Source organism: Odocoileus virginianus, chromosome 4, assembly GCF_023699985.2.
Source record: "Odocoileus virginianus isolate 20LAN1187 ecotype Illinois chromosome 4, Ovbor_1.2, whole genome shotgun sequence".
NCBI lineage: Eukaryota > Metazoa > Chordata > Mammalia > Artiodactyla > Cervidae > Odocoileus > Odocoileus virginianus.
Genome location: NC_069677.1, coordinates 7,304,887 through 7,318,796, shown reverse-complemented (window position 1 = coordinate 7,318,796; position 13,910 = coordinate 7,304,887). Strand labels below are relative to the sequence as shown.

Below are 13,910 nucleotides of genomic sequence, written 5' to 3'. Positions count from 1 at the left end.
TTCCAAGGCTGGAATGTATAGGGAAATAGGTGATTTTGTGTGTTTAAAGATGAGTTTCCAACTAATTCCGCCACACACATCCTCAATTCAAATTTTCTATCCAATTTTTATGAGATTTATAACCAGTAAAGCATTGTCTCCCTGCTCCCCCCAAGGTCATGTGATAGGATGGGGGGTGGACAGATATAAGTAAAGATTATCAACTGTTTACATTAATGTGACTTGGTTGTAGAATTTACCACTCTACCAATTAGCTGGATTATGTGAGGGGATGGTACATTTGTGGGGAAGTAGGAGGAATAGTAGATTATTGGTTAGGCCAGAAGAAGGCACAGCTGCTTTAAATGCAAGTTAAAACTGGATATTTGGAGCATCTAGAAAGCAACATGCAAACTCAGGCAGGCTGTGGATGTCCAGGAGTATCCAGACATGAGGAAAGCAATGATGGGATAGCAGATGGGTTTCAAAACAAGTTTAAAAAGGACAGTAAAGGGAAGAGTGAGAGAAAACAAAAAGAAATGGGGAAAGGATCAAAGAAAGATTTTTTAGATGAATGTAGCTTTGTGTTAAAGGAAGTGATGAAAGCAGGGGACTGAGGACATGTTAGAGGTGGCAACAAAGGCAAGTGTTACAGAAGGCCAACTTACCAAAGTGTTGTACTTCCTTCATTTAAAAGCAGTAGACTACTTATTTATAAAATCTATTGTAACTCATTACTGTTGATAATTTAGAGGCTCCATATCTGGTTTTTTTTTTTTTTTGAGGCCCCATATCTTTAAGGCAATGATTTTTAAATCAGTTTTTCTGTTATGAAATAGAGATACACAGAAATACCATCAGCCCACCTTCTTATCAGGTTTTCTATATCCTGGGCATTTTCTTCTAGCCTACCTTATATCCTCAGCCACATCTAAAGTGGATATAGTACTTCAACCACCTTGAGTTTGTAAAATGTCTTCTGATATTCTTACCTTGAGTAGAGGCTTTTGGGGGTTAGGTTTATTATAATTTATAATAGCAAGAATAAGTCTACATAAGATAGGGGCTCTTGATTTATATTAATATGTAGGATATGAATCAAATGGGACTACCTTGGTGGTCCCGTGGTAGATAATCCACCTGCCAATGCAGGAGACGTGGGTTCGATCCCTGGGACAGGAAGATCCCTTGGAGAGGAAAATGGCAACCTGCTCCAGTAATTCTTGCCTGGAAAATCTCATGGACAGAGGAGGCTGGCCAACTACAGTCCATGAGGTCACAGATGAGTTGGCCACAACTTAAGCTAAACAACAACAAATAAATCAAATCCTAAACAGAAACTCATGCATTGCTCTAACTTACAATGCCCCTCCTTTTTCTTTTTTTTTTTTTTAATTTTAAATTTTAAAAAAATTGTTTATTTTTAATCTTGGTTGTGGTGGACCATCATCGCTGCACACAGGCTTTCCTCTAGCTACGGCAAGTAGGGGCTACTCTTAGTTGCAGCGTGCAGGCTTCTCTTGTGGCGGGGCATGGGCTCAGTGGTTGAATCACATAGGCTCAGTAACTGTAGCACACAGACTTAGTTGCCACACGACATGTAGGATCTTCCTGGACCAGGAATTGAACCTGGGTTGCCTGCATTGGCACATTGGCAGGTGGATTCTTATCCACTGCACGACCAGGGAAGTCCCTTTTTAAAAATAAATAAACTGTAAACTTTTTATGTGACTATCCCTGTTTCTCTGTTGTGTTCTTTTGGATGAAAAATATCTATAAAAGATCTTTATAAATGGACTTCAGGAAATCTGGGTATAAATAAGTGGATATTCTGGTACATAAGAGATTGAGCTATTTATACTTATCAAAGGATTTGGTGTCAGAATTATTCTTTGATACTTTATAGCTAAAGAAGAGAAGAGCAAAATTTAGAGTAAATTTAGAAGAGTAAAATTTCTAGGTAAGCTATACTCTTCTAGGTTATTGAAAACTAAACCAAGGAAATACACTGCAGGGAATGCTTAGGAAATTCATGAGTGCTGCTAAAGGTGGGCAACTTAGTTTTAGTTCAGGTAGCCAGAATATTACTGATGTATAATGTTGACTGTACTGAGAATTTTAGGATCTAAATTATCAAACTATTTGTAAGAATTGTTTTCTCTCTCCCAGAGGTTTGAGTGGTTCTGCTGCCTTAACTGTACTACTAGAGAGAATGTGGAATGGTATAGGAACAGTGAAAGACTAATATCTTGACTTAAAATTCTGTGTGTAGTTTGGACAGATACACTTCCAGGAAGACCAGAATATTAGTGGTATGTGATTTATAGCCAAGGCAATAAAGATGCAATAATAAAAAGATGCAGTATTATGTATAGAATAAGTCAGATCTAAAGTCTCCTTCCTAGTCTCTAACTAGGTGCAGACCTTGGCTGTGCACTATTTCTGAGTTTCCTGATTTAATAAAAATGAGGTAGTTGGATTAAAGGATATTTAAGTATACTTACAGCTCCAAGATTCTGATTATAAAAATGAATTGACTCCAGAAAGACAAAGAAAAAAATGAGAAATAAAGCTAAGAACACAGAGCTTGAAAGCATGTGATATGTAAAATTATGGTATCCGTTCAGTCGCTCAGTCGTGTCCAACTCTTTGCTACCTCATGAATCGCAGCACGCCAGGCCTCCCTGTCCATCACCAACTCCCGAAGTTTACCCAAACTCATGTCCATCGAGTCGGTGATGCCATCCAGCCATCTCATCCTCTGTCGTCCCCTTTTCCTCCTGCCCCCAATCCCTCCCAGCATCAAGGTCTTTCCCAGTGAGTCATTTCTTCGCGTGAGGTGGCCAAAGTATTGGAGTTTCAGCTTCAGCATCAGTCCTTCCAATGAACACCCAGGACTGATCTCCTTTAGGATGGACTGGTTGAGGAAAAAAAAAAGATGGACTGGTTGGATCTCCTTGCAGTCCAAGGGACTCTCAAGAGTCTTCTCCAACACCACAGTTCAAAACCATCAATTTTTCGGTGCTCAGCTTTCTTCACAGTCCAACTCTCACATCCATACATGACTACTGGAAAAACCATAGCCTTGACTAGACGGACTTTTGTTGGCAAAGGAGTGTCTCTGCTTTTTAATATGCTATCTAGGTTGGTCATAACTTTCCTTCCAAGGAGTAAGCATCTTTTAATTTCATGGCTGCAGTCACCATCTGCAGTGATTTCGGAGCCCAGAAAAATAAAGTCAGCCACTGATTTCCACTGTTTCCCTATCTATCTGCCATGAAGTGATGGGACCAGATGGCCTGACCTTAGTTTTCTGAATGTTGAGCTTTAAGCCAGCTTTTTCACTCTCCTCTTTCACCTTCATCAAGAGGCTTTTTAGTTCCTCTTCACTTTCTGCCTTAAGGGTGGTGTCATCTCCATATCTGAGTTTATTGATATTTCTCCCGACAATCTTCATTCCAGCTTGTGCTTCTTTCAGCCCAGCGTTTCTCGTGATGTACTCTGCATATAAGTTAAATAGGCAGGGTGACAATATACAGCCTTGACGTACTCCTTTTCCTATCTGGAACCAGTCTGTTGTTCCATGTCCATTTCTAACTGTTGCTTCCTGAGCTGCATATAGGTTTCTCAAGAGGCAGTTGAGGTGATCTGGTATTCCCATCTCTTTCAGAATTTTCCACAGTTTATTGTGATCCACACAGTCAAAGGCTTCGGCATAGTCAATAAAGCAGTAATTGATGTTTTTCTGGAATTCTCTTGCTTTTTTGATGATCTAGCAGATGTTGGCAATTTGATCTCTTGATTCCTCTGCCTTTTCTAAAACCAGCTTGAACATCTGGAAGTTCACGGTTCACATATTGCTGATAATCATGGTATAAATGGAAACAAAGTGATCCCTATAGAATTCAACATATTAGCAGTACCTGTTATTATTAAATGCTCAAAAAGGTTGTTTTTAGTTGGATAAAACAACTTACAGTAACACCACATTTATTACATTTCTTTTTTTTTTTCTTTTTTTTTCTTTTGCCTCCTAGTATATTGACTATATTCTATCCTATACATGGTTCAATCCTATACTAAATTGTATCCTCTATATTGTTTCTTATCCTTAATATACAAGGGTCCATGAAGGAAGGCTAATCCACTTTTGAACCTAACATAATGACATAAACCTACTAGGAAATAAATGTCTATGTCAACAGTCAGTTTATTCTTTTAAGGGTCACATCGATTCTAATTACATGTATTATTTATTTCCATGATTCAGTTGTAACCTCTTTTAAATAAAAACCTGTGTTTGTTTTTTTAACATGCCGCCCCCCCCCCCCCCCTTAAGTGTCCTTCGTGGACAGCTGTAAATTTCCCTTCAGGTCTTCAAAAGTTTATTGACTGAATGGTCAATTAATCCTCCAGGATGGAGAAATTTGCCATGGGGGTTAAGAGATTTAAATCATCCCAAGAGCTCCATTCTGAAAGAGAGATTTCTTCGTTTCAAAATGTTTGTGAAACATCCTGTGCACTGAGGAGAGATAGTGAGACCAGTCTCTCTAAAAAGCTGAAATGCCACAATTGGGGTCAGAAACCTTAATCTTTGCTATCATAGTTTTTATTGCTCTGGCGTGTTTTGATACACTCCAGAGGGAAACTGTCATTTTATCTTGCTTATTCCACAGGTCAGAAAACAGGCTGGTAGAGAGCATGTTGAACTAAGAGAGGGAGGTGAAATACAACCTCCATTTATTCAATTTTAAAGTATTCTATGAAGGTGTAATATCTCAATTATTTAATTGTAAAGATGTAGGTAAACTGCAGGAGAAATCTGTTAATTATGACATACAAATTTATTTTTAAATGTGATATTTTATAATGTTACTTCACTTATATAAACTAATACAGTGCATCAAATAAGTTAGATATAAGTTTAAAAATAATGTTTGCATAAAACTTTATATAGAGTAATTAAGGAAAAAAAAACAATAATCCAATAACAAAGTTTCTGCTAAATTGCAAATAAACACAGGTAAATGATATGGAAAATGTCAAATCATGGTTTACAGAGACCAAAATCATATAGTTTCATGTTCAAATATTGTCTTAGTATTTAAATTGTACATTATTATAATCTTACTATTTGCCCATCTATTGCTATACACCTCTACCTGACACTTGAAGCTTTGAGATACAGCAAAATGGACACTAAATAATTCATGGTCAGAATTCCTACTCCATGGAGGGAGTTAAAAGGAAGGAGAGAAGACAGACACAAATTTAGCAAAGAATGATAAATTCAAAATTTCAGTCTAACTGAAAGGTTGTTGCTGAACCTCAAAAATATGCCATGATTCTTGGCCTCCGGAGGAGAAGAATTCAATCCGGGGCCAGAGACAGGACTGATTGTTCGGAGCTTTAGTGTAATAAAAGTTTATTAAAGTATAAAAGAGGTAGAGAAAACTTCTGACATAGGCATCAGAAGCCATTTATTACATTTCATCAAGAATGAAGTTCTACTCTTTCAATTTGTCCCACCTTCTCCTTCCCCCACTGTGTCCACGGGTCCATTCTCTAGAGAGAACCGTTGACATATATACATTACCATGTGTAAAAGAGCTAGTGAGAAGCTGCTGTGTAACACAGGGAGCTCAATCGATACTCTGTGACAACTTGGGGGGGGGGGGGCGGGTGTGAGGGAGGAGGCTCAAGAGGAAAGAGGTTTATATACGCATGGCTTCTTCACATTGTTGTACAGCAGAAACCAACGCAGCCAGGTAAAGCGATTATCCTCTAATTAAAAAGAAAAAAAAAAGAATGAAGTTCTGAGTATAACATTTTCAGGTTACTAAAGCTTATTCTTTTTAATCACCAGGACTTTAAAAATACTACCAGTTTGGTAGATAACTTCTAAGTGTATCATTAGTATAAATTGTGACCCTCCCTCTTGGGCAGTTCCAAGGCAAAGTAGTCATGGGATTATACAGCTATCATGTAGTCTGCTCATGAAACATTGCCAGTATTATCAAGCAGCAGGAGCAGGCTTTGCAGTTTGTTTACTGTTTGTCTGATCTTCTGTTTAGTTTAGTGTTTACTTTCCTGAGTGTGTGTGGAGTATGTCGTCAGCGACAGAAACTTAAGAGATTTCCTGGGCCCTTTGAAATTGTTAGGAGAGAAGTAGTTGTGCTGGAGTTACCTGTTCATCTAAACGGTATATATTCAGATAAGCAACATTAGAATTCAGTATGTGTAAGATCAAAGTATACCATCCTAGCATTTGAATTGCTCCTCAGAAAAGTACCCAAATAAAATGTGCATGCCATTGTTAAATCATTTAAACCTTTTTGTGAATAGGGGAAAAAATAGCAGTTTTGATTATATAGACAACTGGTCCTTTTCATCTATACTTAAGAGACCTCATACATACATGAAGACCTCAAATTCTTTGTAGAAAAAAAAGAAAATTTGCTTCTCTTAGTGACTCTTTCTGGGGGTTTGCAGGTTGAGCCCTTTCAAAGTTAACAAAGAAAGAAGATTCCCTTCTACCTTATGCCTGGTATTTTATTATTACTGTCAGAGTAGGTCTAGTTACTAAAGAGTTGATGTCTTCCCTCTGGTTTCTACATTGATTACTATTCTCAAATTTATCCTCAGCTTTCATTCAGCACAGTTTGAACATACATATATACCTCTTCCTACACCTACTCCTACCCCTTACCCCCAAAAAATTAAATTAAAAATAAAAAACCTGCCCTTATAAATAAATTTGGAAATCTTACATTTAGATGAAGAGAAACTTTAAGGGAAACTTCAGGTTTGCCAGCAACTAGATTTAGGTTTTGTTGTTGTTTTTAACATTTAAAAAGATTGCTTAACTTAATGGTGGTCTTTTCAAGGGAATTTTTCTTCTGCAGTTTTAATATAAATAGTGTAGCAAATTTTAGTTAAATGAGTTTGGTTATCCTTTTGGTCAGTTGATACCTGTCTTGGTTGGCTTATTGATAGCTGTCTTTAAATTCATTTTGTTCTTGCTCAAATTGTGCATTGTGTTTTGATGGTGGACCGTATGTTAATTCACCATCAAAGCATTCTTAATGTTTACTGATAAACTATGTGATTTTTTTAATGAGTAGTTTTATGGCATCTTTAGTTGGTTGAAGAAATCCTTATCATACATTAAGGGTTTTAAAACCTTCTGGAACCTGTTTCCATTTTGTTTTGTTCCATGTCTCTGGGATAACACAGTTTCATTCTTTCCCACCTCTTCTCCACGGCTAGCCCCACTAATATTATGGGCTTCCTTGTTTCCTGTATTACCTAGAGAAAAAGAAGATTGTTTTTCTCAAGCCTTTCATGTGTATGTGTGCAAAACCACAAAACCACCATGGCCCTCAATTGGATGTGCATATACACAAGAATAGGTGATTTGGTAAATGAGTGAGTGAATGGGAGAAAGTGGGCAGTATGTGACCACAAACCACTTATATTCAATTTATTTTAAAGATTATCTTAACTGTAGCTCTTAAAATATCTGGTCATCTTTTCCTTTTTTACATTTTCTTTTTTTCAAATGTTTTGTTTGAGTGGGAGGACATACATATGCCTCTGGCTGATTCATATTGATATATGGCAGAAACCAACACAATATTGTAAAGCAACTATCCTCCAATCAAAAGTAAATAAATTTAAATACTTTTACAAAAGGAAGAAAATAGCCTAACAGCATCTGTGCCCGAAAGTCAACAACAGGACTGTAATTAAAAGGCTGTATATGCTTTTAAAAAATACTTAAATGAAGATAATATGGTTTCTTATGTTAAAAAATGTTTGTTACTTGGCTGTGCTATGTCTTTAGTTGTGGCACACAGGATTTTCAGTCTTCTTTGCGACATGTGGGATCTTTACTTGCGGCATGTGAAGTCTTAGTTGTGGCATGTGGTATCTAATTCCCTGATAACCAGGGATCAAACCTGTGCCCCCCTGCATTGGGAGCATGAAGTCTTAGCAACTGGACCACCAGGGAAGTCCCTGGATTTTCTTTTAGATGTTGGGTACATGGTCATAGAGATCTCTTAATTTAAAAATGCACCTGTCTTGAGTTGATTCATTACTTTTCTTGCCAGCTTATTTGTATAATTGTCCTTCCATTTTTCCATTTCTGTTGAGTAGACAGAGACAACAATCTTTTTACCTGTCTCTCCGGGACCTCACACAGTCTTTCATGCCCAGTAGTGTTAGTTGGATGAGGGCGTGGGTGGGTAGATGGATGGGTGGATTTTAAAGAAGCTTTTTTATTGTAGGAAATTTTAGTTTTAAGTGGGATGGTAAATCTGACTGTCTTTTAGATTACTGAAGAGTAATTACCACATCTTGCATTAATTTCTCTTCCTAGAACCGGAAAGTCATCAGCCCCGACAATTATCAGGGATTCTCCTGTTTTTGTAGGTGTGAGATTGCATTAAAATTGGACTGATTTAAGTAAAACTACATAGGTTCTTTCTGTATCTCAGTGAAAACTGAAATAGCTACTACAGCTGATTATGAGAAAACAGCATTTCTTCAAACCTGATCATTAAGGCAGTGATTTTCCAACTCAGGGAAGGTTATTATTTGATGAGATGACCTAAGTCTTCTCTTTGAAGGGGAAAAGATAATGAATGGTCTTCTCTCGGTTTTGAGCTTTTCCTGCCATTCATTTTCCATATATCTTGACATCAGCATGTTGCTTCTTTTTACCATCTGAGTATCAGATTTAGTACAAAATTTAGATATTTAGGCACCAAGTTGATTAAGTCAATATTTCCAGGGACTTTGTACCAGAACATTTTTAAAGTTCTGCATTAAAATGATATTTCCCTTGTTAGGTGCTGGCAGGAGGGATGTATGGTGAATAATTGCTTAAGGTTTCCCTTTAGGGTGATGAAAATTTTTTCAAACTAGGTAGAGGTGATGGTTGTACAACATTGTGAATGTACTGAATACAGCAAAATTATATACTTTAAAATGATTAATTCTATATTATATGAATTTTGCTTTAAAGAAAACACTATTTCCTAACTTTTTTTAGTTCATGCTGTAATTATTACTTGTAGCTCAGAGGATAACACCTCCCTGTAGCTAGTATGGTTGTATAATTATTCCTTTAAATTATTAGAACAATAGGTAGAATTGTTTGTAACAACACTTATTAGAGTAGAAATGAGTGCTCGCTAGTTACATGCCAGAACAAACCAGGGTTATCCCAGGCAGACTGGAAGAACAATCATATTACCTGTAATTAACACCAGATGCTTTTATGTACAAGCTCACTACCATGTCTCAGTAACTGTTTACATTATTAGATCAAATATCATCTTAAAATTATTTCTCAACACTCATATACAGCACTTGATTCTTTAAAGAAAGCCAGTTTGCATACAGTTGACAGAGAGAAACTTCCACATGCAGATAAAAGCCTACTTTAAACTTTTAAAAGGTAACAGTCTTACTAGGTTAAAAACCATCAAGTCTCCAGAAAAAATTGAAGAAGTCCTGTCACCTGAAGGCTCACCTTCAAAGTCACCATCCAAGAAAAAGAAGAAATTCCGCACTCCTTCTTTTCTGAAAAAGAACAAAAAAAAGGAGAAAGTTGAAGCCTAAATAGAGTCTTTTATAATTGTTATTACAATGTGACGTTGCACATTTAAAAACCACATATAAGTTGATCATTAATATGCAGTGGTAGATCAGATTGGGGGTCTGTAGCAAACTGGACTTTTAAGAACAGGAAAGAGTTTTACTAAAAGAAAAGCATATTATGAAACACACTTTCAAAGTCATCTCTCATTTTCTATGTCCCAAAAAGGTTTTGAATTTTTAAACAATTGCTAGTTTTGATTAGCTTTGCCCTCATGAAGTATTATTATAATCCCCACAAACAGATATCTGTCTGAATTACTTCAGGCCTTCTACATAATATCTAGAAAGAAATTACCAGTGAACAAGTGAGAGAATTTTTGTTTCTCAAAACCTGCTTCACTTGGTAATGAGATTATAGTTTTTTATCATGATTATTGACTGTAACTTTTGGGTTCCCATTGTTTCAATGGGCATAACAGAATGCTTTAAAAGCTTCTAAGATAAGAATCTATAGCATTAGTATACACTGGCACATAATTGTCTTTTTTAAAGTTAAGAAAAGATTCATTTGGAATTTTATTCATAGTATGAAATTTCCTCACCTGAAGTAACTTTGTCTGCAAAAAAAAAAAAAAAAAGGGTCATTTTAGTAAACTATAATTTTTGAAAAGTTCCTTTTTTATTAGTTTAGAAACCCCCTTATTTTTCAATGAAGGGGATTTTATACACATAACATGGGTTATTTAGTTTAACTCTGGCAAAAACGATTTTTGTATGTTGAGACGTTTGTATACCATTCAGTATAAAAATGTCATAAGCATATTAGCTAATCATTTAACAGTAGAGCACATTTGAGGCTGCTTGGTACTAAGTATACTTTAAATATAATTAAAGAATCCAGGGACTTAGTATCAAAAGGGGATTCGAGCATTTAAAGGCATAACAAGATTCATATTTGAACCTTATAATGTATTTTTCTCTTAGTATTGCTAATGAATGAAGAAGCCCTCGCATGGTAACCAAATGGGAAGGAAGAGACTGAGAGAGGAAGTGAGCAGTGACGGGAATAAGAGAGGTGTTAGGAGAAGAGTTCTAGGGTGATGCTGCACGGTCATGATAGGATTTGAAGTGTAATTTATTGAAAGCATGTCCCCAATTGCTGAAATTCTGATTCTCTTCCAAAACCATTGTATTTCTTAGTTGACATTCAGGTTTTAAAAGGGTGAAATCCTTTTTAACGTTATGATTTTTAGAAGGTGGCACTAGAAGAAAGCAGTGGGTCTAATCCCCACACCCCCACCATGAGAAAACTACCACTTATTAATTTTTACCAATTTTTCTTATCTTTTCAGTTAACTTTCTTTCTAATGTAAATACAAATTTAAACCTAGGCTTAATATAGTTTTTTTTTTTTTCCTTTCACCCAAGTAATGTCACAAATCAATGTAAAATCAATGATCCAAAATAGTCAACGAGTAAAAATAATCCAAAGTATTTCTGGAGGGTGAGTTGGTGTATAAAAAAAATTCCATGGATTGTAGTGTGTTGCGGGGCTGGTTCTGTTTGACTGTGAGTGTTTGATGATGCAAAGTTGAAATGGAGCCTGGAAAGTTCGTTTTAGATCTCACTAACTACTGGAGTCAGTGTTTTAATCTTAGTGGAAACCTTCAGTTGCTTAATTCTGTGTTTGAGGATTCTTTTTTGTTCTACATCATTTATGTTGTATTACAACATATGTAGAAACAGTAACCTGTGAACTATACTTTCCATAACTTTTTAAAAATATATATATCTTAAATGAATGCAGTGTGCATAAGTATTTTTTAAATGCAACAGTGAACTATTTGCACCTTTTGCTAATGCCTCTATTTACTTGCTTTGGCATAAAGAATGAGCCAATGAACCTCTGTGTCCTGTGGAAAATGTATAAATGTTATCTGATATTGCTCTTAGATGTAATGCTAATTAATGTAAAATCACAAATAAACAGTATTTTAAATTAAAAAAAAAAGCAAAATAGGATTCAGTAGACATTTTTGTTTTCAGCAAAAGCAATGAGAATTAACATGTTTCTTAAATCCTGTTTCCACTACTCTTTGGATAAATCATACCTGCCATCAAGTAAGTTGGTCTGTGCATGCCAATGTACAGACTGCAGTTATATTTTCTTTTCTGTGATCCTATCACTGTCAACCCCTGCAGTCAGATGTTGTCAGAGTAGCAAGGGGAAACCTAGTATATTTAAGTTAATGAATGATGGAAACATATCTTATTAATACGCTTACCCTCAAAATTTTGGCCAGTACCTTTCCCCAGCCTATCTTTAGTTCTCAAAGATACCTGAATTTTGCTTTTGTTATATATCACAACATATTGGTGGCCTTGCTGTATAGGTTAATTACTCGCTCATGATTTAGTTTCAGATGTAGGTTTATCGTGTCTTTTTTTCTGTTAAGCCAGTGTTATAATGCCATGTCTTCTGTTCTGATACCAATAAAATAGTTTCACAACAGAGTTAAGAATGGACTCTTAACACATGTATCTTACCTTTTCTCTAGAACTGTCAAGTAATCCACCTCTAGCTACCATCCTTATTCCTCCTCATGCTCGGATTCAAGCAGCTGCTTCAACTCCTTCAAATACCACAGCAGCCTCAGGTGAGAACACAGAAGTCTCTTCTAAAAACGCATGATTTGGTTTTGTCTCCATTTTATATCATTTGTTGAATATGAATGTTTAGTACCTTCCAGCTATCAAAAACATAGCATAGCCAAATGATTAAATGTGACTGAAGTGTTGCTTTAATTTCCAAAAAGCATGAAAGGACCCCATAAATGCTTTATTTATAAGGTATAAATATCTTATTACAATATAAGTGATGTCACTTTGTTATTTTAAAAGTCATGCTTTCTGTATAATTTCTTGATTAATATATTAAGTGAGATGCTTATAGCAGAAAATGGTCTGCAGAAATGTAATCTTATTGAAGATAATTCACTTTAATTCCATTACCCTGAATGTAAATTATATTAATATACTGGAGAGGCAAATTTTCAAGAAGTTTGAATGTAGATTGGTGTAATTTAATCATTTAAAGGGCTGAAGCTGCAATGCAAATTCATTTAGCTAAGACTTAGATCAGAATATGACTAAATCTTGTCTATCCCCTGCCCCCCCAAAATACCCAAATGATCTCTCACGTTAGAGCTCAGGTATACTGCTGGTCCTGGAGCTGGTTCACATTGGGACCTCATTTGATTAGAATTACATTACGATGTTCTGAAAATACTCAACCCTTGAGTGAACTGAAGGTCCTCCAAAGGACAGCTAAAATGAAGTTAGAAATCGGTAGCATAATTGGACTCCCCCCACAGCCCCCAAAATGTAGATGTCAGGAGCTGACTTCATTTTTACTTAATTATCTGTTGCATTGAACCTCGTTGGATCAGATTATTTGCCCAAGGACATTTATGCTCCAGGAAATAAAACCTTGCATTACTAGTTCTTAGCATTCAACAGTGAGGTCAAAATCTACCTTCTGTTGTCTGACAGAATTGATTGTTCCTATCCAGACTTAATCTTTTGAATGTTGCTAATAAAGATTGACAACATTTCATTCTAATCTGTGACCCATCTTCACTCCAAAAAAAGTCTAGGAAAAAAAGGTCTCTTTTCTAGTTCTAGTTTCATCAGCACATGCTACCTGAGAAAGTCGTTTGAACTTCATTAGTTTTAGTAATGTACTATTCATTTTCTCAATCTATAAAATGAGTGGCAATGCTCTCCTCAAGTAATATGGTACATATCAAATATGTACGGAAATGTGCTTTGAATTTTTTAATTGAAAAAATAGTTTTTTTGTTTTGCTTTTAACTATGACCTGTATTTAGAAGGAAGACAGAATTGCTTCAATGAGCTATTAATCAACTTAAATCACTGGCCTAGGTTAGATTGTGTTGATTGTTTAAAACATTGAATAGGCCCTAATCCCAAACTAGCACATTTACTTATTGAGTTAGTTTATAGGAATTGTTTTCGACTATGAATACAATGAGAATTATGATTGGTAAGTTTTGGGTAATTTTAAATGATTTTCTTAATGTGAAATACTAGTTAATGATTACAACTAAGATTTGGGGCAAGTTGTCTGCCTGGTAGGAGCCTAGTATAACCTGATTTTGATGTTGCTTTGATATAAGTTACAGCAGTCATCAAAAAATAATTTTACTGCTGTACATACATTTTTATAGCTGTTGAGATCAGATTTCAACTTAAATATGGAAACTGGCATTGAGCTTTGATCCTGAGAATTTACTTTAAAG

The 13,910-nt window shown here is 35.7% G+C and overlaps 1 protein-coding gene across 7 annotated transcripts in view; it reads left to right on the top strand.

Moving 5' to 3' along the window:
* GSK3B (glycogen synthase kinase 3 beta) overlaps positions 1–13,910 on the top strand; it is a 275,257-nt gene that overhangs the window by 247,576 nt on the left and 13,771 nt on the right. For all 7 annotated transcript variants that reach the window (XM_020901778.2, XM_020901774.2, XM_070466019.1 and 4 more), the window contains one exon: positions 12,147–12,245. In XM_020901778.2, the coding sequence (XP_020757437.1) occupies positions 12,147–12,245 (99 nt within the window). The remainder of the gene's footprint in view (positions 1–12,146; positions 12,246–13,910) is intronic.